General features: G+C 42.8%; 1 protein-coding gene across 2 annotated transcripts in view; it reads left to right on the top strand.

Annotated features, from left to right (window-relative positions):
• The window catches only part of ARVCF (ARVCF delta catenin family member), a 135,839-nt gene that overhangs the window by 72,543 nt on the left and 35,502 nt on the right, over positions 1-27,794 (top strand). For both annotated transcript variants that reach the window (XM_041488480.1, XM_041488479.1), the window contains exons 5-8: positions 2,245-2,428; positions 15,450-15,567; positions 16,815-16,986; positions 23,863-23,934. In XM_041488480.1, the coding sequence (XP_041344414.1) occupies positions 2,245-2,428; positions 15,450-15,567; positions 16,815-16,986; positions 23,863-23,934 (546 nt within the window). The remainder of the gene's footprint in view (positions 1-2,244; positions 2,429-15,449; positions 15,568-16,814; positions 16,987-23,862; positions 23,935-27,794) is intronic.

Below are 27,794 nucleotides of genomic sequence, written 5' to 3'. Positions count from 1 at the left end.
AAAGATGGATTTCAAATTTACAGCAATTTTTTCCCTCTGATTTTTTTTTTGTGCTGCTAGATGCTACAGTTGGATCTGAATTTGTTCCCTTAACCTAAAGGCTGTCACTATCAGTGATTTTTTCCATAGAATTTGTTTTCTCTAATGCAGAAAGGATGCTGGGATTTGGAGCTCTTTGTTTCATAATTTTGAATAAGAAAAAATGTACTGTCAGTGTGCTTATTTTCTATATCCTTTCCTGTGAAATATTTTCCCCGTGAAGTCAGTGTTCAACCTGAAGTTTTTTCTCTGTCTTTGGAACCACAGGACTCCCTCACCTCTGTTTATCTTGAGCTACATTTCTTTTAAGTGCTGTGCATTTTCCCTTGCTAAATACTGTTCAACAAAGGGATTCTTTTGGATTTCCTTATGCACCATCAAGGAGAATATTATAAATTTAAGTGCTGTGACCTTTTGAATAATTTGAAGTGTTTGCACTAATTTTTTTAATAGTAAGGTTTTCTTTTATTCTTCCTCTTCTTCTTCAGTTTATTGTTTTGTATGAAAGATTGTAGAGATGGGAGGCAGATGAGAAATTGAAAGCTTGTAAAATGCTGGGGGAGTTTTCATCAAAGAGGGTGCAGGAAAGGTTCTGTGTAACTCCAGTTCCCTTTGTCTGGTAGTCACTCACTGAGATTTACAGTCAAATTGTGTTTGCCCTAAATAGTTCATTGCCTAAGTTACAGCCAGCCCCTTGATAAAAAATCTGTGTATGTGGAAGAGCTGCTTCCATAGGGGCAGGGGGTTCTCTTGGTCACAGTGGGGTTACAGCATTAAAGCTGGTGGTAGATGGGCAGGTTGGTGCTGCAGTCCAGTTGGAACTCTATTGAATCCACAGTTGCATTTAGTCTCTTGAGATAACCTCTGGTGAATGAGAATACAGCAAGAGTTTGGAGGTGGTGATTTTATTTTTAAAGTTGTGGTTGAAGGTATTGAGGTCCAGATACAAATCTCTAAGTCTTAAAACATGAAAAGGTTTTAGTGCTCGAAAACTTTCATACAATCCTGTAATATTAGAGGTCTTGGAAATTTTGTAGTATTCTTGACTTTTACTTACAAATCTGCCTTGTTCTTCTTAAGCAGTAAAATTTGCCTTTGTAGTTCCACTCTAGAAGAAACAGATTACATCATTGCTCCAGGAAAGATTGAAAGGGGCTGAAACAAAAGGTTGCACTAGTGTTGTTCTGTTGTGGTTTTTAGGTGTATATACAGTCAGGTGGAGATTTACAGGTTGCACTGTAATCTGCACAAGTCCACAGTCGTCGTAACACAGGGAGCCTCAGGTTGATATTCAGTCCATTTAGGAAAGTTTCCTTGTGTGTTTTGGGGAATCTGGGTTTACTGTTTGGGCTGTCTGAAAATTTTGCTAGAACTCACACTTTTCCTTGGAGACCAAAAGCGTGTGTCTGGCTCCCTCCAAGTGTTGTTACTGACATTTCTCAGATGGTACCAGGCTGGGTCTATGCAGAAATTCTCTCTGAAGTGAGTGTTCTGTTTTAGTCCTACTCTGGTGAGTAATTACTGTCAGGACACTGATACAGGTCTGCTGGGAGGCTGTATCACTTATCTAACACTGGGTATTTTGCAGCTCTAAAGTTGTTGTTCTGTTACTCAGTTTTGATGTTTGACTTCTGTCTGCTTTGGCTCATAATAGAGGTAAAAATGAAAAGACAGTGGAGTTTTGGTTTCTGGCTTCTTCAAGAAATCATATGCTTGTGGCACCAGGAGATTTGAACACAGATATTGCTTGTGACAGTAAAATGTGAAAATAAATAATAGAGAGGAGACTTGAATGAAATATTATGTTGTGCAGAAGATAAGCATAAGATCAGTGGTCCTCCAGAAATTCATCTCTCCTAGGATTTGCTCAATATACTTTGCTTCACTGGATGAATTTTTACTTTTTGAGGCATAGTTGGATTTGAAAGTGTAACACAATTTGTATACAACAGAAAAATCCTATTAATCTCCAATAGTACATCACTTTTATGTACTCTGTATAGGGCTTGATGAGTTCAACAATATCCATGTCTTGATAAAAGTGCTTTCGTGGTCTGTTGAAGCTGTGGGATTTTCCCTAAGCTGGTTCTGGTCTGGCATCTCATCAAGTTGCTTCACCTTCTTGTTTAGTTTTATGGTTTAACCTTCAAGCACTTCTCCGTCAATCCTGTGATTCTAGATTTAATATAGTTGTATCCCCTGCAGGCACCCTGTGGAATTTATCCTCCTACGAGCCCCTGAAGATGGTCATCATCAACCACGGTCTGCAGACGCTGACCAACGAGGTGATCATCCCGCACTCGGGCTGGGAGAGCGAGCCCAACGAGGACTCGAAGCCGCGCGACGCCGAGTGGACGACGGTCTTCAAGAACACCTCTGGCTGCTTGCGGTAAGGCGCGGCCGCGCGTCATTTTCCCCATCGTTTCTTGGGGGTTTCAGTGGGGAGTTTGAGCTACTGACTATTTAGGATCCAAAGTGTTTTTTCTAAAATTCCTTGCAAAGGAGCATTTTCTGGTTTCATACTGTGTTTGCAATTCTGGAAGAACCTTGAGAGCAGGATGGTTCATGCTAAAAGCTGGAGTCAGGAGGAGTCCTAATGCAGTCTGAGAAACCTGAGGAATCAGTGTTCCCTAAACAGAGTGGGTCTGTTTTTGCTTTTCTTTTGAGAAAAAATAGTTACGCTCAGTTTAGATTCTTCAGCTTTGTGATGAAGTCAATTAGTTTGAATAAAACTAATAAAGATTTGTCATTATACCTTATCTTGCTCTTAAATATATTCCTGTCAGATTTCTACTGATTAATGCATCTTCAGAAGTTGGTTAATTTCTGTTTCTTGGGCTTGTGGTATCTAAATTGTAATAACTATTCCCCCAAGTAACTTCACAAATGAAGAAAGTAATGAAAAGTGTTCAGGAAGGGCCCATTACTGAAATTATTTGCACTCCCACTGGAATCTGAGGTCCTTTAAGCAGACTCCAGACATCACACGTTTTTACTTACTAGTGTCTCATTTCTAAGGGTGTTCTGCAAGAGGAAATTAGTCATGGTGAGGGAATAAAAGGATTAGCTCAATGAATATGAGATTCTCAAGTAAGTATAGACAATAAATTGGTCATTAGTAGACTGGCCTAATCCACATCATAAAATTTTATTAGTATGTGGATCCACTCAAACTTCTGTACTTCACGGTATCTCTTGGTTTGTTGATCAGTTGGGTTTGGACTTTGTGGGTTTTTTGGTTTTTTTTAATTTTAAAGTAAGGCACTGGTTTTACAGGAAACTCAAAAGCTTGTGCCCTTTTGCTCATTGTATTCTTAAAGCCTGTGAAGAAGGGTGTGAAACATAGTACTGAGATTTTAAGAGAATTTAAACTTCTGGTATTTCAAAGTGGTCCTGATACAACCTGAAATGCATCAGGCTGACACCCAGTGAATGGTGGCTGCTTCTGCTGTTGAACAGGGAAATGTCTTTCAGTCCTCTCACCTCTGGTCCCTGCTGTCATAGTCAGGAGGGGCTTAGTGCTTCCTTGTGGAAATTTTGAAGCTTCCATCAGATGTGGGGCAAGGTGATCTCATGCTTGACTGAGGCTGCCTAATGTAGATGGGGATGTGAGAGCAGGGAAGGGTGATCTGGAAAAGGCAATCTGTCCGTCTCTGTGCCGAGCCATGGAGACAGCAGCCTCTTGCACAGGAGCTGGGGAGAACTGCCCTGCTGTCTGCCCACTTTGTGCTGTGAGGTGAGTGAGTGCAGGGGCAGGTGGGTATGAGCTGCCTTTCAGCTGATTGTGCTTCCTGTTCCCATGTCAGGGATATTACACACACCGTTTGTAGAGCACTTTCAGATCTAGGGGTCTAAATGGACATATCAAAAGTAATTAACATTAAAACTGTTGGAGATTATTTTGTGTTGTGTGTTGAAATCCTGTGCAGCTCATCTTTAAAAGCAGCAGCAAGATGTGATAGTTAACACCAACAGAGAATGAATTGTTGCAGCCATCTGTCTGACAGACATCAGTGTTTAAAATCCCCTTTGCCTACACTTCTCTGACTGACTCAGTAGCTGGTCCTAGAAATTCAATTTTCCACGAATGGAGCTTATTGCAGACTGCAAACTGTTCACCAGTTTGATATTTAATTGGAAGGTTAGGCCTCTTGATTATGTGCCAGCCTCCCTTTGTTCTCTTTGGAAGTGAGCCTCAGGTGTGAGCTGCGTTGTCTCCCCAAATAACTGGAACAATCTCTGAGCTTCTGAGGTTTCAGGTGTCATTGCAGTTTAGGTATCTAAGCAGAACACAGGCACTGTGCATGCAGCATGGCATTTGTTTCAATATCATTTTTTCAGTTAATGAAGTTTATCAACAGATGTGGGTGAGTTTGTTCCAAACACAGTGATTCACAGCTTGAACTGCCAGTTAATTATTACTTGCTTTTTTTTTTTTTTTTTAAACACTGCTTACTCATCTTTACTTTGTTCTTAATCTAGGTTTCTCCTTTGATAATGTGGAGCCATGGAAACACTCATTTGAAAATAATTAAAAACAAGTAATTAAAAAAACCCACACTACAATTATTTAGCTTTACCTCTTCTTCAGTTCCTGGTCCATCCCACTTTCGTTTCCAGTCTTACACACTTTCCCCTGTGTAACTTGTGTCTCTCCCTCCTCACTTTGGGGGTTCAGGTGCTGGTGTGTGTGCAGGTCTGACTAGGTCAGGGTGAGCTACATAGTCACCTTGGCCCAGTGCCTCAGGGTGGATTAAGAGCTGCATTAACAGCTGGGGTAGTGTGGTGTAGTGTGGTGTGGTAGGGAAGACTTTGATGGAAGGATGTTTCAGCTGCAGGCTCAATAATTGGGGCCACCCAATACCTGAGCAAAGATCACTACCTGCACCAGGACTGGGGATTAATTTACAAGATTAGAGCCATAGTCCATGCACTCTGCCCTTGGCTGGAGCTGAGGTGGTTTTCTGGCTTTCTGTAGCCCTGATTTACCCACTTGCTGGAGTAACAAAACTCCCACTGTGATGCTGAATACTGATTTTGGTTGTGTGGCCACAGGACTTGCACCCAGCAATGGACCTGCCCTTTATCAGTGTCTGATACTGAAAAACATTGGACCTGGTCATTTACAAGCTAGAAATCAGAGAGGCTGCTCACAGTTTATCGTCAGAAAAGCCATTCAAGAAAGCTGCTTTGTTATGTTGTTTCATTCTGGGATTACCTGGGACACTCAGTGGTGTCCACTGCAGGCTGCTGTAGCTGACTACACGCACAGAGAGTCAGTGGGAATCCAGAAAGGAAAAGGCCACTGGTGAAGGTCTATATTGACTGTTGTTTATTTAAGGGGCTCCTTCTGAAGTCGGACTCTCTCCTGTCACTGTGCCCATTGTAGGGATCTTTTGAATCCTGTATCATCTGGAACACGGCTGATGGGTTCTGTGTGCCATCTCGCTCTGCACTTGACTCGCCAAAAACTGTTCAAAGAAATGTTTGGGGGAATCCTGTATTCCCCTTCGGAAACTTAGCAGCACATCCAATTTGCAAAGTATGATCTGATAATGAAATTTATTGGATGCTCTTTTATAATCTTGACCACTGAAGTTTTCAGGAACTAGTGCAGGTGATGGTTATTTTGCCTTCACTCCCATCCTGAGATCAGGAAAAAGATGCCTCCTCTTACTTTACTGTGTTTCCAAGGGTAGACACAATATGATGAATAGATCTGCAGTATATCCATAATCACTTTACTGCTGCAAATGGTCCCTAGCCTTGTGAGGGGTGCTGCCCTGGGTGTCATTTTATAAAATGTTGAAGCTGATAAAAGAAACATGTATGGTAGAAGTCTGGAAAGGAACAGTAAAAGACAAAGCAAAGTGAATTTTTGGTTATGAAGCAGTAGGACTGGGGAAGAAGGAAGACTTTTGTTTACCATAGGAGAATCATTAACTATGCACAGATGTTCCTTCATTTCATTTACAGTGCAAGTTTTATGTCTTCACATTGTATTTTATACTTTTAGGTATGTGGCAAATGTATCTCCTAGTTACTGCCTTTTCTTTTTTTTCCTTTAAACACTTAAATCCCTACTGGGATTTGCTATCCAGAAGCATTTGTCTTCAAATTGCACTCCTGGTGAAATAAGGGAATTAGTTGGTGCATCTTCATGGTGCCATTTCATGATACTCCCTACAGCTTTTACCCAGACATTGAGGTGCTTCAGGAGAAGCATATGAGTTGAGCTCTTGTAGGAAAGATGGATCTGTGGTTCATGAACACCCAGGCAGTACCAGAGACCTTCCCTGGGTCCCCTGGTTTCTCCTGAGGTGCTTCCCTGCTTTGCATGGAAACTGCTGCATCTGTGGGTCAGAGCACTGTTGCAGTCACATCATCTTGTTAGTTGTCTGTGGAGATGCCCACCATGATTCCTAGTTCTCTGGAAGCAGCAAGGATTTTAATGGTTTAAAAATTAAATTCATTCTGGGTTTAATTGCTGGTTTCTGCCTAATTACTTTTAATTCTCTGTTGGATTTTTTCACTTACAAGAGGACAGAGTAGAACTTCATTCCTAAATTGCCAACTTTCTAGCCTGATTCCTGTGCTAAACTGACCTGCTGTCAACAAATGTTAAATGAATTAATTTGCATAGCAAACAGATGCAAAGTGCTCCTTTTTCCAGAGGTACCATCTGTAGTTGCAGCATTTCTTGTCAGTTCTCCAAGTACACAGAAATTCGCATTCACAAATATCCTCAGGGTTCAGAGCCCTGGCCGAGGTGTATGAACACAAACAAACTGCACCCACCTGACTTTCACTAAAAACACACATTCTTCAGCTGGAGATTGCACATAACAGCTTGTCCAACATCAGCCCCTGAGAAGGGAAGGGACATCCTGGTGGCTGGAGCTGTACCAGGAGACTTGAGAAGTGTGGATTTATTTGCTGGTGTGCTACTGCACTGACATAATTACAGGCAAGATGAATGGTATAAAGCTTTTTGTGGTCTGATTTTTAATAGCCCTGTCTCCTTCTGGCTTTGGTGAGGTTCAGGCTGCGAAGTGCCTTAGCGGATCTGGACTTCACTGATCTTCAGTCTTCTGTCTTTACTGTGGGACTGGCACCTTGGTGTGTACCTTCCCCTGAAGTTGCTGTAAATACCAGTAGTTCAAGGATTTTGTAATGATTCATCCTACAGGCATAGGCATAACTGGGAATAAGCAATTCCTGTAGGTGTAAATTAAGGGTTTGGTCCCATGGAATCAACAGCTGAGAGGTTTGGTAAATGTGAGATTCAATGCTTGAAGATGTGGTGTAAGGACTCGGGGAATTCAGAGCCAGGAATATGCTCTGCCAGGTTGAGAAATGATGTAAGAGTATCTGCAGGCCCCTCTTAGGTGCTTCAGAGGAAAGGTAACGGCAAGAGCTTGATGGTAAATCAGTAATACTTGAGATGTGTCAAATCCTTTTTGTATGCAAATGTTCTGAGCCTTTTTCTGAGGAGGACAGAGCCTTGTGGTGGGTGCCTGTACATCCTGTCCTGCAGATGTCACCTGCAGTGTTTGAGTCACAGGTAACACTGCCACTGAGTCCTCGTGTCTCTGTATCTCAGTAACACGTGTGTGTACCCAGACACAGCCTGCACACTGTTTGCAGCAGGAGTGTCTGTGAGGCATGTGGAGGTAAAGAAGGTTTGTCAAGCAACGTGTGGTCCTGTTTGGGCAGAAAAGGTCTCTCTCTTTACCCCCACAAACACTTGTACTGAGCATATCAGTGATGTTGGTGTGCCTTTTTTTTCTTCCCATCTCTCTGTGCTGAATTTGAGGAACAAAAAGAAGTAAGGTCATCAAAACCAGGTTCTTATGCCCTCCTTTCTTATTAATGATTAATGTGTGGCTTTTCTCTGAAAAAGAGTGCCTGGGAATTAGAGCTTTCAAAATGCGTTACTTTCAAGCTCTGTTTATCTTTAGATCCTGCAGGCATGATAATAGTATGTGGTGACAGTCCCCTAATATTTGTCCTGTGTGCACTCATACAGTGGAGGCAGCCTTCATCTCCATCTGACTGAGGTAAGGAGGCGCTGAAGTGCAAATCTGTGACCTGGAAGTGCTGCCTAGTGCAGAGCAGGGCGCAGGAGGTGAGCCTCAGGTTCATGCTGCCGTGCTGCCGCATGAGCTGCCCTTGGTGTCAAGGGAGCTTTGCTCACTGAAGCATGGCACAACAGAGAAGGTAGAAAGTAAAGGCTGGCACCTGAAAACTCACATTTCTGTCTTTTTTTATCTGCAGCAAATTTGCATTAGTACAGAGCCCTCCTCTACGCTTCTCCCCAACTCCAAAAAAGGTTCTTTGACAAAGTTGTTTGTTTGACATTCCCTCTTACTCTGTGTGTTCTCCTATCCTAGTTGAAGTAGTCCTTTCCTATGCTTTGCAGGGCAGTTATTTAACCAAGATCATCTGGAGAGGACTGCTCCCAAAGGTTAATGCTTTGCTGTCCCACCCAGGGGGGCTGAGGGCAGGTGCTGCCATCTCTGTCCCCCCACTCTCACGCAGCACTCGGTGGCTGCTGTGCTCGTGCTGTGTTCAGTGGGTGCAGCCTGTGGGAGATTGATGCTTCAGGTACTGGAGATAATGATACTGTCAGTCTTTTGGTGTGCAGCAGGTGCTTTTGAAGTGGACTTTGAGAGAAGGAATAGTTCCAGAAATAGATAAAAAGGGAACCAAAATTTGCCTGTGAATCTTCACTTTGGAGGCAGCAAGTAGCACGAAAAGGGAGAAGCTTATCTGCCCAACCCAGACTGGAAAAAATCAACTCAAATTAAAAACCCACACAAAAGAGAGGAGTGAGCGAAGGCAGTTTCTTAATTAGCTTACTGCTACTGTGCAGGATCACAGCATATGGCTGTCCTGGGGCTTATATGATGAGCAGAGCGTTTAATTCGTGCTAGTAAGGAGCTGTTAGGGTTCCTCCTGACAGTTCCTGATGTTTAGCTTGTAATATAAATAAATTATGCATAGATTTTAGCAGCAGAGACATAACCTAGTTACATGCAATCTTAATGCTTTACAATCATATCTTGAGGTATAAATTTAAAGTTGTGCACTTGCTTACTGCCTTTTGTCATTACTTAGGAATGAACCTAGGTCCCTCCTCCCTTGGCTGTCAGGAAAGGGAATCTACAAAAATGTCTGTTGCTGTGGTGGGGTGAAGAGCAGGACTGCAGCAAAACTCCCTGCAGTCATCCATGTAGTCTGCTTTGGAAGGCTTGTGAGCCCTGACCCTTTGTTAGATTAGTACCATGTCCTTTCTGTATTTTTGAGATTCTTTGTCATGGCAGCAAGCATGTGTGGTAAAGCAAGCAGAGTCCCTTGGCCTTTCCTCCAGGAAGAGACTGGAATAACTTGGAAGCTAAGTAGCTGCTGGGCATCGTGGAATTCTCATGCAATGGGTTTCTGCATCATTTTGCATTACAGGAGAGCAAGCTAAGGCCCTCCAAGTAGGTCATGCAGGAGGTAACCAGTCAGCATTTTACTGAAAAGGCATTACAAGGTGTTTTGGGTATAGAATGCCACAGATAACAAGGTACAGATGTCGAGTCCATCCTTTGTTAAACTATACCTTTGAGCCCCAGCCTGTTTCCACACAGCTCCTGTAGGCAGTGCATGCATGGATATGAAGTGTGACAGGTGCCCTGTAGATCTCTTGCTCTGTGCCATTGCTGCTGGAGCACAGACTAAGCTTGTGAAACCCTTTTTCGGGGATGGCTTTTGCTATGTCCTCTCAAGCATTTGGTCAGCTAAACAAAACCAACTGCTTCATTTAAATAGGTGGAAGGGCTTGCATGCAAAGAAACTGGGGCTGCTCTGCTGCTTCTCTCTTGGGTGTAACTGGTCAGTGAGTGCTGGAATGGAGCAGCAGTGTCCAGTGAAATCCCAGGTCTGAACAACTACTACCCAGCTGCTCCCTACATAAATCAGCATCAGTAGAGCTCCTCTGGCTCTCTGTGCGTTTCATTTGGACTTTGGCTTCTTTCTGGCTTCTTTCTGCTTTCTTTACCATATTCTCTGCTTGATTTCTGATTGAGCTCTCTGCTGGCAAACTGCATTGTGCTGTACAGGGCCCTCTGACCAGAGCTGCCTGGATCAGGCTGTCTTTGTGTCACAGGCAGCTTCTTTCTTTTTCTCTCTTGTTTTCAGAACAATGAACTTTAATACCAATTAAACTTTCTGGTACTTGATGTGAACTGAAGTATGGAATCCATTCAATTTCTGCATGAAATGATGGAATGATTTTTAAATGTTGTATATTCCTCCTTTGAGACATAGCAGGCCTAGAAATACGCTTGGAAATAGAGTTCATTTACTACATCTCTTATTGATCCATCTCCTTTGGCTGGCATCCAAATAAAAATTTCTTTATTGTGAAGCAGTGTGTGGGTGTGGAAGGGTGCTTGTATAGCAAGGGTTCTGCCTGCCAGAGTAGGTGGACAGAACAGCTAATATATTTTAAGCTAGACTCGTGAGAAGCTGTCTTTTATCAGCTGAAGTATGCAAAACTCAGTGTCTGGACAGCAAAGCCTCAGTGATGGTGCTGGTCAGAGTCTGGCAAGGGGGTGGAAAGAGCTCTCCGCTGTCTTGGCTTCAGCTCTCAGCTGTGATTCTTCCAGGGAAAGGTGGAAGTGTTACTAGGAGGACATCTTAAAAATTTCCAGTTCAACTTCCTATTTATATAAAAAACCAAGTCTCCAAGCTGTTGTCTTCATTCCCAGCTAGATCTCTAAACAAAGTGCTTTTTACACCTGCTGAAGTGAAGCAGGAGGGGAAGTGTTCAGTAACACTCCAGCCTTGGCTTCATCTGCAGCACTGTGGGATAACATCTGATGGTGCTCTCCAGGCAAGTGACAGACAAAACAGTCCTGGAAATACTTCTTAATTTTCAGAGCTGAAGGTGTCTTTGCCTTTTTTTCAAGTTTCTCTTCATCATTAAAAAGAAAACAATCCAGCAGCTCTCCACATCTCCACTCTGTCTGTCAGATTGTTAGGGAGAGCACAGAGGGGGCACTGCCACATGATTGCATTGAAAGAGTGCAAATTAAGTACCCTGTACTTAATTACTTTTAAGTCTTTTCTCTTGAAGATAATTCTGGTGTGTGGCACAGACAGTAGTAACAGCTCACCTCACCTAGGGGTGATGAATGCCAGCTCTGTTCTGCAGATGTAAATGTAGCATTCAGAATTGCATACTATTAAGACAACTCTTTGGTGGTAATGATAACCTGATCTAAGGCGCGAACACATTTCTCAGCACACTCGCCCCCATTCTCTGAAGTCTTTAATGGCAACAGACTGCATTCCTAGCCTGATGAGTTTCTATGCTCCTAGGTATTTACTTTTATTTAACATTTACTTAGTGCTTCTTTGTTTTGTGGGTTTTTTTTTTTCCCCCAGGGAAAGCATATATTTGCAACATCCCTACAAATTCTCTTTCACTAGTCCTGGCCACAGTCTGGACTCCAAGAATTTGAGGAAGAATCCAGGTTGCTTTTTCTAGCTAAAGGCTGGAGATGTAAAATCTCTGGAATGAGATTTGTGCTTTATTGTAAAATCAGTCATCCAGTTGGTTTCTTTTCTATGTACCTCGAGTCTCATGGGCAGTAATTCTGTGTTTTGTTTCTAGAATTGTTCTTCAGACTGTTACAGGAAGCACACTGAAGGTTCCTGTTACCCTTTGCATTGTGACATAAGAAAGACACTTCTGTTTTTAAAATACATTTGTCATTTAATAGACTCTTGGTAAAGTATTGAAAAGCAGGCAAGTCAGGGAAAGCAGCAGAGACCTTCCTGGGGGTGAAGAGACAGGGCAAGTGTGCAGAGCACTGGGGATGAATGGCAGGTCTCATTTGTCACTGGTTTGTGTAAAAATAGTTTGTGTAGTTCCCCCTCACCATTCCCACCCTTCTCAATAGGCAGTCAGCTTTATTTGTAACAGGATATTTGCCTGTCATCAGTGCCTCAAAAGCCCTGCAGAATTGTTCAAACTTCAATAAGTAGCTTTGACTTATATCTACAGAGGTTCTTGATACTAATTTGCCCCACAAGCAAGTCAGTGAGATCATTTGTTTAATTGCAATATCTTCTGGCCATTCCAGGTCTTGCATGGCAGCCTGTCTCCTAAGTAACAGAGTTAGCAGCACCTCAGCTGGGGTCTCAGCTGCCTTTCTCTTTGGTGTCTTGTGTGAAACACTCCATCCCCTGAATAATTACTTCTGGTGCATAGTGCTACTTGTCTAATGTGTAGAAAAGTTAAATGAAAAGCAAAGCTCTCTACTTTCTCCAAGTCTGCATGCCATATGTTACATATCTCCATTGCATGAGTTTCTGGCCTGGGTGAGGCTCTGCATTCCTTCTGTGGAGCGTTGCCCTGTGTAAAGGGACTCCAAATCCTCTGTTGACTGCTGGAATCAGTCATGTTTGTTGATTTCCATCACTCTTGGAAGAAAGGTGTTCAGAAACCTTGCTTTGAAGGCTTCCTTTGGACAATGGTTTGGTTACATCTTTCATTCCGTCACGTTTAACAGATACAAGACGCAGAACGATGCCAGTGCAGATGTGAAATGGGAAGAGATTTTTCCTGACTCCTGTCAGTGGAGTGTGCTGTCAGGTTGATTATTCCATGGCAGTATCTGTCCTTTTTCATGAACAGTGCCAGCAGTAGCTCTTCTGTCCATGTCATCCCTTTTGTTTTCATGCTCCAGCCCCTCCTGAAGACCCAGGATGAATTTGACTAATGACTACTGGGTGATGCTTTTCAAGGAGGTGGATGGTAGAGTCTTAAGGCCATGGCAGAAATGCAGCCTGGCATTTTCCTGGTTGCATGGGCTTGTGAAGACGTCTTTGGATCATGGAAACCAAACCTGGCAGCACTTCTCATGGGGTTGTCAGATGAGAACTTAGTCAAGGCATACTGTCATTGTTTTCATAGGGCCCACCTTAGTTTAGAGCTTAGAGATGTCTGGCATGGGTCTGAAATGCAAATATTTCCTTGGGGTTTGGGAGATCTTCACTGCCTTTTGCAGTGTTGGAGCAGCAGAAGAGCAATCTCATGATGCAGGTGCTGATCTCTCTGTGCTTTGTCTGTCTGAGATCTGCCTGGACTGCTGGGACAAGAGTGGGAGCTGAGCTCTCCCATAGGCTGGGGTACAGTTACAGACAAGGAAATGGGGTTTGTTCTTCCATTGCAGATAAATCCCACGGGCTGCAGGAAGATCATTACCCAAGGAGGGAGGACTAACAAAATCCTGAGTTGTGTATTTATAGAGCAGATGTTTCTGCATGAGATGCTTGTAAGGATACATTGATGTGCTAGTTAAAACATTAAAACTGCAAAGTTTGATGTCTGGATAACTTAGTCATAGCATTAATTATCTGTTAACTTGATCCTGCAGAGTTTTCATGCTTATTTATGTGTGATACATGTGGGAATTTTTTCCTCGAGGCATTAATTTCCAGTAAATTTTTCTGTAGTTGAAGAGACAGGGATATCAGCAAGCCACACTCTTACTGATACAGTATTATGTTTTTCAGTCATAATGTTATCAGAGTCTACCTTGATATTAGCCCCAGTACAGATCAGGAAGTAAGAAAACAGGATACACAATACTGTGATGCTGTTCATAACCAAAGTGTAAAACAAATGTGGTGCAAGTGTGATAGCACAAATGAACCAGAGCAAAATCTCTTCTGAATGGGCCATAGGGCAAGGAAGGTGAGAAGGTTGAGCTGTTCTGCCTTTAGTCTGGCAGTGCTGCATGAGAATTCTAACACTGTGAGACTTAATGAGGGAATAAAAAATGTGGTACACAGCTCCAGATAAGACCATTTATAGTGCATTTCTGTCACCCTGAAGCTTAACAAGTAGTGTTCCACATTAATAGATGTGCTTGAAGGTGGAGCTGCTATCATTTATTGTTATAACTCCTGAAAGGTGTCTCAGAGAACTTGAATTCTAATTTCAGTTTCATAAAGACGTAGCATTAAAATTCACATTTGTGTTTTTGATACAAAAGGATTAGTACAACTGGAGATGGGAAAACAGCATGTAGAATTCTCTTCCATCTATCCTGTGGAATCATTTTAATACCCACTTTACCTGCCTTCTATCATCCATTGCTAGAGGTGAAGCTGTGTTAGGATTTGAGAAAAGAATTTGTTTATCTGTGCATATCATTTGTGTTCTTAATTGAAAGTTAATGTGCTGTTACAGCAACCAGCTCACAATGAAGTGCCTTCAGATTTTGAGAGAAAATCTTCTTTGAGAAAGTGTGTATTTTCTTAGCTATCCAATTAATATAGCAGCCTGCCCAGATGACCAGAACACATAAGGGACCATGATTGATTTGTTAATTACTTGGAGATTGGCATTCCCTCTAGTTAAAAGCAAAAGCTGACTGCAGGATTCTGATAACAGAAAGTCATGATGGTGTCCTGAGCTTTTGAGAGGTAACCTTACATGGCTTTGTGGGATTCAAGGACCTGAAAGTTGAAAGGTTGTCTGTGTTATTGTTGAAATTACTGTGCTTCAGCTTTGGGAAGAGCTTCCATACAGGTTTGGTCAGTGAGCACGATTAAGAATTAATTTTGTCACTTCATTTTTCCCCTGAAGAAAAGAGGGGCATGGAGGGAAGGCAGCATTTGGACAATTGACTTGAATTTTATTTGTTTTTTGGATAATGGCAGATTGATGCTTATGCAAGGCTGGGGTATCAGTTTGTGCTTGCTGGATGAGTAAGGCCAAGTGCAGAGGTCCCCTCTGACAGGTTCTGCAGTCATTGATAAGCATAACTTCTAACAACTCCAAGTAGCCTTCTACTCTGTCTTGCTTCTTCTACCTGTGCCATTCTCTTGTGCAGTTTTGAGAAATTCAAAGCCTTGGAAATTGTCGTCCTTTCCCTACTAAAGGTGACTGACCCAGACTTTGTAATCAATCTGCTGCACACAGCTTTTTCAGTTTCTGTGGCCTTGATACTGCTGAGCCGTCTTGTGATTTAGCATGTTTTCCTAAGGTAGTGAAAGTATCTTTCAGTTTGGAACTGCTGGTTTTGAAATTAAATTTTTGGTTTGCATACTGTTTGCTCTGCAGACTCCAGCCTGGTTTAAGGTGAGTCCTTGGGCTCACCAGCAAAGCAGAGAATGTGTTTGTAGTCATCTCTGGGATTGTGTTCCCCTTTTTGTTCAGGCTCAGAAAGTTGCAGACGTGCATTGCCCATACTCTACTGAGATTTAGTAGGTTTGTCAGTCTACTTGGCCTCCTAATTTATCATCCAAGGTGATGAGTTCTTAATAATTGTAGTATAAATCAATGCACCTTTAACTTTATACTGAAGGTTACAGGGCTAAATTTTCTTTCACCTCTCTCCTGTCAGGAACGTAAGCTCAGATGGAGCAGAAGCGCGCAGAAGGCTGCGGGAGTGCGACGGCCTGGTGGATGCCCTCCTTCACGCTCTGCAGTCTGCGGTTGGCAAGAAGGACACGGACAATAAGGTGAATTGGAGTATTAAAACAGAGTGGATGTTTACATCAATTTATGCTGAAGTGTTGCACTGGGATCCAACTTCTGTTTGCTGGTATCAGAAGAGGATTATGCTTGCTCAGAAAATAGAGTAATTGTCCTCCTCTCATGTCTGGTGTCAGTGGCAGTGCTGATGGGGTATCAGCAGGATGCTGCTGTGTTTCCTTCTATGCTGATGAGGGGAGCAAAGGCTGGTCGCTGAGAGAGATGAGGAGACTAGTCCTTTATTGTCAGTGACATTATTGGTATTGTTCTGCATTGCTTAATTGGCATTTATAAGTGCAGTCTCCAAATCAGAATTGAGTCCCATTTGCACAAAGCAGCAAAGGAGTCAGTTCCCATTTTAAGGACTTTATTCAGCACCATCTCTGACGACTGAAGTGCTTAGACATTAAGGAATGTCTTCAGACCTGCAGCACTTTCACAGTGGCTTTTTTTTTTGGTGCAGATTTTATTAATCTGTTTTTATCATCATCTCATCCCGTGGCACTTAAAAGTGTATTTATATGCATGAAGAATATCATAACTTTAACCTGTTTAAAAAAAGACCATGCTATTTCTTTATAACACCAGAAGGCTTGTAAAGCATCGTTATTTTATTCTGTCTCACCATGTGATGGCCTGAACAAGGGGGTTACAAAGCCCTGTTACTTAATCAGGTAATTTTGGAAGTGGATTTTGTAACCACCTGGTGGTTTCCATTGCAACCTACAGAGCACTGCTCTTGTCAGAACCCGATGTGCTGTGGATTAGCTATTACTACAGGACAACGTGTGTTCCATTGAAATCCTCACAAGGCCTAGGTTTTGACCTAGAGAAAATTTAATAAAATGGGCCCCTTGGAGATTGTAAATGTTGGAAGAACGAGAGAGAGACTTGGTTTAAAATAAGATCCTTATATGATCATTTTCTGCAGTGTGTTTGATCTTTTGGTGAATTGTATTCTTTATGTTAAGATCAAGTGGTATTTTTGATTAGAGAGTTTTCATTTTGAATGGATACTATTTATAAAGCGCTTCGCTTTTGGAAAAATAAAATGTGGTTTAGAAGAAGAACTTTAGATTAAGGGCCTTGACTAAATCTTCCTTGAGAGCTACATGGTTTTCCTGGGACAGGTAGCCTTCTTATTTCAATTTCCCCAAGCCCTCCTATGTACAATACAATGGTTTGCAGGTAAGAGGGTGCAGTGCTTCATATAACATAAATTTCTTTGTAACAGTCTGTGGAGAATTGTGTGTGCATCATGCGGAACCTTTCCTATCATGTCCACAAAGAGGTCCCTGGAGCTGATAAGTACCAAGAACTAGATGCTGGTCAGACTACAGGCACAGGAGGCTCCCAGAAGAAGAAGAAAGATGATGCCGGTTGTTTTGGTGGAAAAAAAGCTAAAGGTATGTGTTGCGAAAGGCTCAGAACTAGAAATGGATTTGGGGGTAATGCTGCTGTGCAGTCCTGCTCTTGCAAGCACATTTTTTGTGCTCATTTAGGATGATGCAGTTTGTGGAGTGTTTGCAGTGTCCTGGCACATGTTTATCTCCTGTGTTGCATCACCATTGGATGTTTGGGACTCTTTTTTCCATGATTGCTGTAATTTTGTTTGGCTTGAAACAGGAATGCTGCATGCTGACAGATGACATTCTGCTGTTGGAAAAAGGTGGATGTGCTCTGCCTCTCCTCTGCATTGCTGTGTTCTTGCATCTGTCACATCTCTGCTCAATCCCCTTGCCTGGCTGTGTGGCATGTGTGCCCTTCTTGGGAAGCCAAGCCAGCACGGATCTATCCATCCATCCCCTGCATGGCACTCCTGCCTGTGCATCTTCCATGCCTCCAGACTCATACTTGAAAACAAACTAAAAGCCTCCCCTCCCACTCAACCAAAACCTCCCAATTCAGTCACTGTTTCAGTAATTTAAATTGCAAACACGATTTTGTGGCTTTTAATTGTCAGTCACTTTTAGACCTGTTCTCTCCTCTGGGGCATGAGTGTTGCAAATGAGTTTCATTATGAGAGGATTAATAGTCTCAGTAACCCCCCTTCAATGTTTCCTTTACAAGGAGACACTCAAATTATATCCGTTTTCTTTGTTGTTTTAGAGAAATTACTATTCTAGACTGAACTCTGTTTCCTTTCTTAGAGAAATGACTATTCTAGATTAATTCAGATATAATTAATTCCATTTTCTGTCTAGGCTTCATTCTCCTCATTCATGTGTACACACATCCTGGCTTTTTATAGCCAGGTACAAGGAAGGGTTTTGCCCCTAAAGAGCTGATAGGGAGTTGTTTGAACTTGGTGGACTGTGTGCTGCACATTACTCTTTGATTTGACCTGCACAAGTTATTAAAATATTATGTGTTTCCATATGTGCTAGGGAAGTCATCACAGTGTGAACTTGATTTTGCAGACTAGTCTGTCATCAACTGCATTTAGACGGTTTAAAATAAAAAATTGATGTGAATCTTCTAAAGACTGGTGGGGGGGGGGGGGGAACTAAAGAAGCAATTCTGCCTGCCTGGCCAGCCTGTTCTCACAGGGAGTGACTGAACCTGCAGTGTGATACCCTTTGGAAACCTTGCATGTGTGCTGACTCCAGCCTGTGCCCTGCCACTTGCAGTCCTTGTTGTTGCTTTGCTTGAGAGCAGCACAGTCAGTGGAAACACTTTCAGCCATAGAAGCTCTGAGTGGCCTGTGGGAAGAGGGTGTTGTGCTGAGGGAGAGCCGTCCTCCACCCCCCGGTATCGGTGACAGGAGCGCTCCCAGGTGTGTGTCCCACACCAGGCGTCTGCCTGGGCCCACCTGGAGATTCCTCTCCTGGGGTTCTGCTCCTGGGTACTTTCTGTTCATCAGCTGAAGCACCAGGTCATGTCTTTCTGGGCAAATTGGTCTCAAAATCATTTGATGCTGGAGATGAGCCTGTGGATTGCGGCAAGCCGTGCAGGCACTCAGTGGCAGCTTGGGTTTGGCTCTGTGTGTTTGGCAGGAAATGACAATATATTTCAATGGTTTTTCCACTTTTTTGCAGTGCTCTTTTGAAAGTGTGCTGTTCCCCAGAGGGAAATCAACTGGTTATAATGCTGAGCTCACAGCTCCTAGGATGTAGATCAAAAGAATAGAGGGTCTAGAGACACCTGTTGTGCTTAAAAAATAAAATTTAAAATCCATTCATAAATGTGCTTTTAAAATCATAAAGAGAAGCTCCCTTGTCTCACTGTTAAATTTATGAGGATACTGGTCTGAACCTGCCTTAATTTTCTCAGTCTAGAACTTCAAAATCGATCTGTTCTCTCCTTTCTTGTTCACTTAATCTCGCAGTGTTTCCATGTTTGTTTTATTTCATGGTCATTGATCACAGCATTTCAAACACCTCTGCAAAGGGCTAGTCATCCTTCTGTCCCCTCAATTTTGTGAGCACCTTTTCATTTAATAAAAAGAGAAAGAAAAGGAAAAAAAAAGCTGTGCAAAGAAAGATTGGGGGTTTTTAGGAGTAACAAAAGGGAGAACGTGAAACACCTTGGTTTGGTTTTTTAATTGATGAAACTTCTGTAGTCTTGTAATACTCAGGTTTTGAACCTGTTCTTTGAAATTCTGCCTCTTTGTGACTGTTCCTTTGTATTTTCTTCATCCTGTAAATTTTTGTTTTCCTTTTGCTGCTTTTCTGGTAATTAGAGGAGTGGTTCAATCAAGGTGAGTCTGCAATACTTTCTTTTCATCATCACCATAACATGCTTTGTTCGGCTTTCACATGCAAGGCTAAGAGCTGAGATCAAGGTCGTCTTCATCCACCTTCTCCTGCTCCCACAGTGCATCTTCCTGTTCATTTCAGCAGACATGGAAAAATCCTCTGAGGGAGCTTTTGCAGTTTGGTCTTTCCGTACCACAAATGGAACACACAAGGATTTATTCATTCTTGGTGTAAGTGCGGTAGGGAATTGCTGTGCAGCTGGCCTGCTGAGCCCAGGAGAGCAGGAACACCAGGGGTGGGCTGTGTCCCTGTCCCCAGCCCTGTCAGAGGGGGAAGGCTCTGCTGGCTGCTCTGGGGAGTGGAAGGAGCTGTGAGCTGCAGCAGCTTGGGTGTGTGCTCTCAGGGGTGCTTGGTACTTCTTCTGCCTGGGCACGTGCCTGGGCTGCTGCAGCTCTGTTACTGGCACCCACAGGAGCTGGAGGAAGCTACCCCAGTACCTGTCTCAGGGGATAGGCTTCATTTTCTCATCCCAGCAAGTAAAATTGCACCTGCAAGACACAGGTCTGAGGCTAAAGCTTCCCTCAGCTGGGAAGTTGATAGGCTGTGGGTGCCTGGGAGACTCCCTTACTGAGACTGAGCTGGGGGTGAAGGCAGGGGCATTTTCAGGTTGTGACACTTGCTTCAGATCATGGGTTCTGGAGGGTTGGACCAAAGGAGAAACATTGGGGAGGGGGAAAAAACCAACCAACCAAAATCTAATTGCACCATTGGCTGGGTGGTGTTCTGCAGAACACTGATTTTTGGACTGTGAGTGGTGAGGCTGTGGATGATGGACTTTTTGTCAGGACAGAGCTCAGCCCTTGGTTTCTGTCACTCCTTTGTGGCCAGCTCAGTGGCTGTATTACTGAACACCGGGGAGGATAAGGTGAGATTGTTATGAAGAAGCACTTTCTCTTAAACTTTTAGTTCAACCCAAAATAAAGCATTTGGGAACTAATCCTTCAGCAAGAAATGGTCTGGCTTGCACCATGGTTTGATTATACAGTGAAGCAAAACGATATTTGAGGAAGATCAACAACATTAGTGGTTAATAACGCTGGGTCACACTTCAGAGTCTGTACCGAGTTTCTGACAGACAGAAAATGCTGAAGGTCATGTTTTGGTTGTTTCTTACATAATGAAATGTAGCAAGGGGGGAGAGGGGAAGAATTTTAATCCCTCTGTTTCAGAGACTGCGAATTGCATCTTGCACAAGCAAGTCTCATGTCAGGCAGTTTTCCCAAAGCAGAGTGCTGTGCCAGTCCTACAGCCAGGTCTCATAAAACAGGCCTGTCAGCAGGCATGTGCAGAATGGTCTCTTGGCAAAGTTTGGAGCTGTGCTTCTCATCCAGCATTGGCTTTTCTCTGACACACCTCAGGCTGGAAACCCTGGAGAACCTGGATATGGGTGGAAATTGAAATGCACACAAACAGATCTTAAACATCTCTCCTGCTGCAAGCGCAGTTTGTGCTGTGGTTTCAGCATCTCTGTGGTGCGCAACCCGATTGTGAAGATCCAGGCAGTGGTGTGCTCCTTACAAATCCCAGCCACATGGGGGGTGTGTGTGTGTTCACATCCCTGTTGTGAACAAATGCACAGGCTCGAGGGACAGAGCAGGGTGTTCAGAGCTACAGAATCTGGCAGTGATGCTGGGTTTTGTGGTATCAGGGGTGCATGGGGATGGCTGAGAAAGTTTTAATAAGTAGACTCCTGAATTGCTGCATTTGGTCACCTTTTTAGAAACTCACTAGTGTTTGTGAAAATCAGATGGGAAAAATAGCTGCTGGGCCTCAGATTGAAAACTGTGCTTTCTGGGTGGATTTGGTTTGAATTTTTCTTGCAGCTTGCTCACCTTGTCTCTGTAGAAAAGCCCTGGAAGTGTAGGTGCTTGGGGTGTTTCCAAACACAATCCATTTGATTGTGTAAAGTAATTTGCAAGCAAGTAATTTGTAGAGTTGAAATCCCCTTGGTCAGAGTTCTGTGTTCTGTCCTGCTGCCATTGGCAAGCAGCTGGCAGCCTCTGCTGTGGACAGATGGGCTTTGGCCTGCAAGGTGAGAGTTCCTTACAGGGCCGAGATGCAAACCAGCAGAGGCTCCTCCAAACCAGCCAGTGTTTGCTGTCTGGCCCAGAAATGGAGATGGCAACTGAGGAGCCCAGAGCACAGGTGGAGGGTGCTGTCTTTATGAAAGATAGGTCTGTAAATGGGCAGCTGCTTTGGCATTCCCAGCTGAAGAGCAGCAGCCAACACTGCACTCCTGGACAATTCCTCCTGATCAAGTTGTGCGCAGCCACAGTGCTTACTAAACACTGCCACTGGGAAGAAGGGAGCTGTTACTGTGCCATCTCAGTTCTGCAGGGCTGATAGAAGTGCCAAACCAACCTTTAAATTATAGAGAGAACTTCTGAAATGAGTAGATGTGTCAAGTAAGGTCTGGCTCTCTGAGAACATGTTCTGAGGTTTAAACTGTCTAATGGCAGAGACATGGAATTTGGGGTCATGTGAAAAAACAGTTTGTCCTACTTGTAGATAAGATGGAGTCACATTTATGGGTCTGCTTTAAGTCTGTAATCTTTCCTACACTGACTTCCTTCCTTGAAAGCTTTTTTCCTTTTAATTCCCTCTGCCCTGCTTTTCGCTGTCAATGCCCTAAGGGTCAACAAGGGTTTGCAGCCAGTAACTGGGTTCAGCTGCCATTATGAAGTGCAAAGTCTTTTGGTGATGTACAGAACTTCTTCTTTATGGTATTTGATTCTCCAAGCAATGTGTTGCTCCTTTCACAGAGCAAAAAATTGATGGAAGACTGTGGAGTGCCACTGATTCCTGTCCCTTCCTTTAGCAAAGATACCTTTCAAGGAGTGCTGTAGTACCTGGCTGCATGACCTTTTGGCACCTTAGATGGGCTTTTATATATTTCAGTTAAGGAAATTACTTCAGATCAGCAGAACTTCTAGGTGCATGTTTTGTTTTCAGCAGTTGAAGTTGTCTGGTGTTCTGTGTTGGCATTTCAAAAGAAAAGGGTGTGATCCCATCCCCTCCCAAAGAAAGGGAGAGGATGGAATACTACCTTGAAGGGGGGGGTTTCCCTCTTAATGTTATTCCTAAATATTCATCATGGTATTTAAAAGCTCTAATTCTTCTCTGCACAGTAGTGAGTGTTTTACCCTGTTGTCCTTACCCAGAGGAAAGGTAGAGTGACCCCTTGAATATACTGTGCATACAGTAGTGAGTGTTTTTACCCTGTTGTCAAGAGGAAAGGTAGAGTGACCCCTTGAATTTACTGTGCATGTACCAACCCCCTGCTGTAACAAGGCAGGGACTTGCCTTTCCCATCTCCTGACCTGTTGCAGTCAAGACTCAGACTAATCTCCCCATTGCATTTTCAAGGACCATTTTCCTGTTTGCTTTTAAGCAGCCTGACTGGTGGAGCTTCCAGCCCTTTCTGTAAAACCTCCATTAACAGCCTGGTAGTCCCTCTGCAGAAGCCACTTCTGGCAGCTTAAATTGCATTGTCTGAATTCATCCCATTGCACCTGCCTTCCCTGCTCTGGAGGGAAAGGGACTGAATAACTTGATTTTTTTTCCCCCCCCTCAAAATAATTTGGGAAAGCTAATTTGTACACTGCTGTCCTCAAAAACCATGGAGGGACTGAATAACTTGATTTTTTTTTTTTTCCCCCCCTCAAAATAATTTGGGAAAGCTAATTTGTACACTGCTGTCCTCAAAAACCATGCAGATTCTTGCACTGCCTTCCAAATCTCCCTCTCTGCTGCCAGTATTCCTCTGATGGCAAGATTCCTGCTTATCCCACAGCATCCATGTGGGCTTACCCAAGGCAGTACATCTCCTTGGGGGCATGGAAACTAACCCTTCCCTCCCCATGTATTTACATAACCTTGAATTCTCAACCTAACTAAAAGTGCTGGTTTTGTTCTGTTGTATGTAAAGGTTGTATAAATTACAGCTGATGTAATAGTTTGATACTGTTTCTTAGCAAAAGTATAGCATTATTTCCATTAGCTTCTAATAAATAGCAAAAGTGACACTTTGTCAATTGAAAGGCAGTTCAAGGTTGAGTTGTTGGCTGTTGTCTGTACAATATATTAAATCTAGGTCTTCCTGCCTGGTTGTTGCCTTGAGAATAGAGGCTGCAAAGCAAAGCTGTTGTTTTTTTGCTCTGCTGCTGAGTTTTTGCTTGAGCTAAGCTTCAGGTCAAAATTCCTCTGTGTAAACAACAAGGCAAGAAGGGAAGTGGCCCAATTTTGCAAGGTTTTAAAGCACTTCTAAGACTCTCTGAAACACTAGTGCTAAGCGTGTTTGCAGATCAACCTGAAAGCAGCAGAGGTGTTTGTGCCTAAGTTTGCTCGTGCTAAAACCACAGCTGTGCAGCTGGACTGCGAGTCAGATACACACAATTATGGATAGCACTCTGTGATTTGTATTCTGGGTCTGTATCTTCTCCTATCTTGTAGATGCACATGACAGTAACTTACCTGTCAGTATACTGACAGTCTTCTCCATCTGTTGTCTTCTTTTTTGCACAGGAAAGAAGAATGGGGATTTGGACAGGAATTTTGATACACTTGATTTGCCTAAGCGGTCTGAAGCAGCAAAAGGTAATGCTAATGTTTGTGCTTTTGGAAATAACAAGTAGCTTGGGAGCTGTAGGCTCTTAAAGGGACTTGAGATATGAGCATATCAGGCTGATCTCTTTCTTGAGTAGCTGGTTAATTGAGATAATGGATATATCTGTGCATGGTGTTATCTAGTGTTGAATACTGGATATAAATTTTTATCTAAGACTACTGAATTGGTGGAATCTCATAGAAGCCTGTCTGATTTGGTGTTCGGTGATTGTAACTCCAGAGAAGGGTGAGTGGAGGCTCTCCTCCTCTACAGCTCCATTTGCAGCCCATCTGCACCACACCTGACTGTAAGGAGTTCTAAAATGCACTCGGTGAGAGTGCTTGGCACTAACCCTTTCTCTTCCCTGTCATCTCTGTCATTCTTCAGCGTTCTTTGGAATTGGGTGACAACAGGGATTGGGGATTTTTGCCTTTGCTGATGGTCAGTCTTCTCCTGAGCACAGTGTTCCTCCCTGTCTGTAGTGAGCAGTACTTGTGGTTTTCTAAAATCTGAGAGGTTCACAGAAAAATTCTTCTGCATTGTGCTTTTGTATTCCAGCTCTGGCAGAGGTGGAATCTTTCACAGTCTGCATTCCCTTCTTGCATGCATGGTACTTTTTTAAATTGAAGATTAAGAGGTGATTTGGGATTTTGTCAGAATTCTTAGAGCATTGGATGGCGTTTTGAGACTTGCACGGTTTTTGATTTGAAGTGTGTGCAATGTCTCTGCAAAGATCCAGCCATTGTCATGGCAACTGCTGCCGTGCCACCCTGTCAGCCTCACCTTAACGAGCTGTGAATACCCAGAACTACCTGAGTATTCCTCAGAAGAAAAATTTTGAACTCTTCCCACATCACATAGAGAATTTTGGAGAGTGTAAAGAGACAGTTTGACTCCGGGGGGAGATCCATGGACTTGGGATACCTGAATTGCGCTCTTTTGGTGACCTTGGTCCAGTCCACTTATTTGTGCTTCAATTTCCTTACTGTTAACTGAGAGCAACAGCAGAGGCCATGCCTGAGATCCTTAGAGATGTGCTGGTAGTGAGTTATGGTATAATAATTATACATACATAGTGCTGCACTCCAGTTCACAGTGAAACTCTGATTGGTGATATGCAAACTAATCCTAAGATGTAAATGAATCTAATCTATTTACAGACCCCCTTTATAGTGGATGCAGTTTCTAGTCTCATGTCTAAACACTGATTTTCATTTGGTGCATTATTGCACGAGATCTTCTGTATCTTGTGAAATAATGCGAGATACTAAGGAACCTCTCAGAAGCTGCAGTTCCGTCCTATTTAGAGAGCTGCAGGAAACTTCTAACCAGCCTTCACTGGCTGCCATCAGTTCAGGCTGGGAGCTGATTACAGTGCAGAGCAAGGAGACACCTTTAGGATGCAGCAAAAGAAAGGAATGCAAAATACAGCAAAGGCTTCAGCATTTGCATTCCTTTCTAAATGTGATTGGAATGTAGGTGCCACTAGAGGGAAAAGATGGAAATCAAGAATTTCTGCAAGGAAATATACCTTGCATAGCTTTCTTTTTTAAATAAGATTAAAAGCTTTCATGTGGCTCTGTTAATGGTAGAAGTGATGTGCAGATCTGATGGGAGATGGATCTGTCTCTGAGCTTACACAGCTTGTTATCATATTCAATTGCTAGAAATCTCACAGTCTTTAAGAGGTTGTTTGATAATTTTGAGATACCCCATTTAATCAAAGTCAAATAGATTACATATCTCATGGTAGATAAGGTCAGGAGATTAATCCCACAGCATTATGGAAGAAGCACTTTGACATGGAAAAGAGCATATTTTAAAAGTGACTATTGACTTGTGTGCTAAGAGTAAAAAAACCAAGACATTGATGCATTTCTGTTCACTTTTTTGCTGGTAGTTTCCTGCCAAGCATCTCATTTACTTGAGAAATCCTGGATAGTAAAGGTTCTAACAAGGTTGCTTGAACCTTAAATTGTTCACTGAAATAAAGAAAATAAAATTGCAGTTTTAAAACCCTTAAGAACTCTGGTCAGATCTCTTCTATAGAGTATAATTGACTCTGATGAGATCAGCTCTCAGCTGAGGCAGAACCTCGTTACCGAGATGGAAAAATCATGCAAGTTTTAATGATCAAAAGCACTCAGATTGAGTGACATGATGAAGTGCTATTTCAAAAATCAACAATTATAGATTAATCTCTTTCATGTATTATTAAAGCCATATTAAAGTGAGTTTTCAGCTGGAATCTTTGTGAGCAAATGACACTGCAGTAATAAGATTTGTTCATTCGTGTAGCAAATGAACATTGTTTTTGTAGTTACATTGTTAACTACATGTTAACATGTTAACATTGTAGTTAACAAATATTGGGATGTAGTGTTGTTAAGTTTCCTGTAATCTTACAGTCAACATCTGTGGAGCTTATCTGGTGTGTCTAAAGATGTGGTTTCAAGAACTTGACATTGTGGTTTCCCTTCAGGATACTCCTAGTTATGACCACTGAGCTTAATTGAGAGTATGCTTATGATCACTTGAAAAACCATGGACTGGTAGCAGCAGACTAGCCCAGACCTATTTTCTATCAGTTCTGGAAACTTCATTTTGACTCCAGATTACTTTAATGGCAGGAATCTCTGCCTGTCCTGCAGCCAAACATCATTAAACCAGAAACTTCTGTCAGTTGTGGGTGGGGACTGGCTAGTGTCTGTGCAGGGTGCAGAGGTTTCTCAGACCTTCAGAACATCTGTCCTGGTGATACATCTTAGGAGCATCTTCATATCCTGAGCAATCCAAAGGAGTTGTAACCTAGTTTAAATGCTGGCATTTCACTTTTTCAGCCCCTGAAATTTGTTTGTTCTGGTGAGGAATGAATGAAGAAAGGCCGTTCTCTTTTTCAGAGTGATGAACTAGAGTCTCTTCCTGATGGTTCCTGGTTTTTTAATGGGACTCAGGTTCTGCTGCAGCACATGATTTGAGCAGCCCTGAAACCATTTCTAAGCCTTTAATGATTTTATGTGCTAGGCATTCTGGCAGGGGAAAGCTTCTGGTTCAGGGTTGTTATCTGTGGTAAACTGGATAATGTCAGACTGGACAACTTGCAGTGCTTTCAGAAATTGTTTCATCTGATATTAAAAAATTAATGTATATGCCCTGGCAGTGTCCAGAGTACTCCTATCCTCATGAGGAAAGATTGTGAAAGAGAAGCTTCTTCTTTCCTCTTTGTTGAAAGGAGCATATTTTTTTTTCCTGAGTCAAAGAGAGCATAAATTTTGGGGAAAGTGATATGAGCTTGCATAGAGAAGGGAACAGCACTGACAAGAAATTATGAATGCTGTCCTCAGAACCTTGCTAAATTTAGGACTTTCAAAAATTGCTGCTTCTGTGAGGGGGGGGAAGTCTTACTGAAATCCCTTCCCCAGTCTAAAGTAGGTCAGTGATAGTGGTGCTGGCTGCCTCCTCTGCACTACCACAGAGCTGATTTCTCCTGTGTACACATTAAATGTGTAGCATAGTACAACTCCTGTGCTTTGTTCACAGAGTCCTTCACTTCTGAGCAGGAGTAGTGGCAGGAGGCTCAGGCACTGGGGGAAGATGAGGATTAATCATATCTGTGCAGGGGAAGGCAGTGTCTCAGAGGGCACTACCTCTACAATAAGGTTTTCTGAACTAAGGCAGGCTTGTTGTGTGTCAACCCCCCAAATACATTACAGGGGTTTTAACATTTAATCCTCCTGCGTGAAGGTGTTGGACTGTCCACCTCTGTTCCTCAGTGCTAGAGTATGGGAGGAGAAAGTCCAGAAGAGCAGAGCAGGTTTTTTATGTGGAATCAGCATTAGGTTATTCCTAA

Source organism: Pyrgilauda ruficollis, unplaced genomic scaffold, assembly GCF_017590135.1.
Source record: "Pyrgilauda ruficollis isolate IOZ18807 unplaced genomic scaffold, ASM1759013v1 scaffold9, whole genome shotgun sequence".
NCBI classification, from domain to species: domain Eukaryota; kingdom Metazoa; phylum Chordata; class Aves; order Passeriformes; family Passeridae; genus Pyrgilauda; species Pyrgilauda ruficollis.
Note: the sequence above shows the minus strand (reverse complement) of the source record. Positions and strands in the feature narration are given on the sequence as shown.